General features: G+C 57.4%; 1 protein-coding gene across 1 annotated transcript; it reads left to right on the forward strand.

Annotated features, from left to right (window-relative positions):
- The first annotated feature begins 1 nt into the window (after position 1).
- On the forward strand, positions 2 to 1097 carry H310_13608 (hypothetical protein). The gene is made up of 3 exons (XM_008881161.1): positions 2 to 116; positions 167 to 348; positions 410 to 1097. The coding sequence occupies exons 1-3, from the start codon at positions 20 to 22 to the stop codon at positions 1055 to 1057; spliced, it is 927 nt and encodes a 308-aa protein (XP_008879383.1). The 5' UTR covers positions 2 to 19; the 3' UTR covers positions 1058 to 1097.
- The last annotated feature ends 956 nt before the right edge of the window (positions 1098 to 2053 follow it).

The following is a 2053-nucleotide window of genomic DNA, read 5'->3' on the forward strand; positions in this document are numbered from 1 at the left end:
AGCTGTAGCGTCGGCATACATGGACTACTTTTACTCGCACGGGTTGATCTCGATCGAGCTGTACAACCGCGGGCGGCAAGTGTGCGGCGACAAGGGCGTCGCCAACTGCGTTTACGGTCGGTTCTTGTCTCGATCTCCCGATGTCATGCTCATGGAACACGTAAAGGCGGCGGTGTCTGTACTCCTGAATGCCTGGCGACGTTGGAGGAAAGCATTGCGAGCTCGGAATGGGAAAACGCGGGCGACCTCAACCAGTACTACATCTTTGGCGACGTGTGCAAGCTCCAGAACAAGCAAGCGCACACTCTCCTCGACAAGTCCATTCGACCGCTCACCCATCGCGGTGTGGTAGGCTTTTCTAAAGGCGCACATCACGTGCGTGTGTACCATGGGACGACGACTGGCGTAGGTGGGCCCTTGCCAAGACATGTACACTGTGGCGTATCTGCAGCTCGCCGCCGTGCAAGATGCGATTCACGTCGCTGTACATACCGAGTGGTCCGATTGTTCGGACAACGTGTCGACGCACTACACGCGCAGTGCGTCTGCCTTGCCAAAGTACTCGACGATTCTCCAAGCCGGGTTGAAGGGGCTCATCTACAGTGGGGATGCCGACTCGAACGTCAACTTTCTCGGGACAGAGCGATGGCTCACGACGCAAGGGCTCAACTTGACCGTGCGGGAAAAGTGGCAGAGCTGGTTCGGCCCCGACAAGCAACTGGCGGGGTACTCGACCCGATACACAAACCTGACGTTCATGACCATCAAGGGTGCTGGCCACATGGTCCCTGCCACGCGCCCGCTGCACGCGTTGTACATGTTTGAGTGCTTTGTGTACGGCGACCACCAATGCGCAACATTCACGTACCCGAAGGACGCGCTCGAGTATTTGAGTGGTGCCGATTCTTCCATGGCCCCTGCCGACGGCTACGTGTGGTGGGTGGTTGGCAGTCTCGTTGGTATCGTGGCCCTGGCGCTCTTGGGCTGGCGCTTGTACGTCAACCAGTTTAGTCAATACACCGAATTGGAGACCAAGCCGATCGCGGCCAGCTCGTAAAGGGCGTCAGCTACAATTTGCTAAACAATTGATGTGCTCCTGACAATTTGGGTTGACGGCGATGCCGCGGCTCCATGGCACGGAGGAAAGCCAGGATGCACAAAACAGAACCCACGGTTGGAGGAGCCAGCCAGCGGCCCACGGCGGCAGCATCGCCTTACCATCTATCGCCCGCGTGCAAGTGGGCTCGAATACAAGGCAAGTACAGGTGCCACCATTGGAGACTATGCAGACGGCGTGTGGGATGTCGGTGTGCGCCAGTCGTTGAAAGGGGGGATGAAATGTTCAAGTGCATCTGCATGGTTTGGGCTGTGCTGTACCGTTCGATCTTGCATGGACATTGCGAGGCCCTGCACAGGCGTGACCCGCCTCTTTCACAGCCAACAACGGCGCGGTCGGTGATTTCACGGACGGATCAAGGGAGCGACGGACGGCAATGGTCCGAGGAATATGTTGGTGCGTCTTTTCGGCACCATGGCGTCGCCGCAAACGTTTGGATGGAAGCCACGTGCAGCAGTTGTGGCGATATCCGCTTGCGTGGTGAAACCTCGTGTCGTTGTGGTGCAGTAGGTGGTGCTAGTGTAGCCATCCAAGTGCAAGGCAGGCGGGTTTCGGGGTCGACGCATGAAGCGGACCCGCCGGGTGCGGCGGCCGTCGATCTCCAATCCTGAGTTGTTGCTGTATCCAAGCGAGTGCCACACGAACGTTTGGTCGATGCCACGGTGAATTTGGCTCACCACCGTCCCCATCATGGTTGGATTGTAGTATGGCACTATTTTGGATTAGGATTACTACAATTCATATCACGAAAGGCGGCCTAGCATCATTTTCGAATTCCACCATGTGGACGAGTGTGGTCGGAGGTGCGTTGGCTGCGGCAGCCTTCGTCAATGGCGGCAGCATGTTCACCACCAAGCCAGAGCACAAGATCACGTCGCTTCCTGGCTACAACGACCCCAAGCCCATCAACTTTGACCAGTACGCTGGCCACATTGC

Source organism: Aphanomyces invadans, assembly GCF_000520115.1.
Source record: "Aphanomyces invadans strain NJM9701 unplaced genomic scaffold supercont1.54, whole genome shotgun sequence".
Classification (NCBI taxonomy): domain Eukaryota; phylum Oomycota; class Saprolegniomycetes; order Saprolegniales; family Verrucalvaceae; genus Aphanomyces; species Aphanomyces invadans.

Bases quoted from the DNA above. Each gene is read 5' to 3' on its own strand.
- H310_13608 (XM_008881161.1), top strand. From the start codon at position 20: ATGGACTACTTTTACTCGCACGGGTTGATCTCGATCGAGCTGTACAAC. The intron at 117-166 runs GTCGGTTCTTGT...GAACACGTAAAG, and splicing joins CGTCGCCAACTGCGTTTACG to GCGGCGGTGTCTGTACTCCT. The intron at 349-409 runs GTAGGCTTTTCT...CGACTGGCGTAG, and splicing joins CGCTCACCCATCGCGGTGTG to GTGGGCCCTTGCCAAGACAT.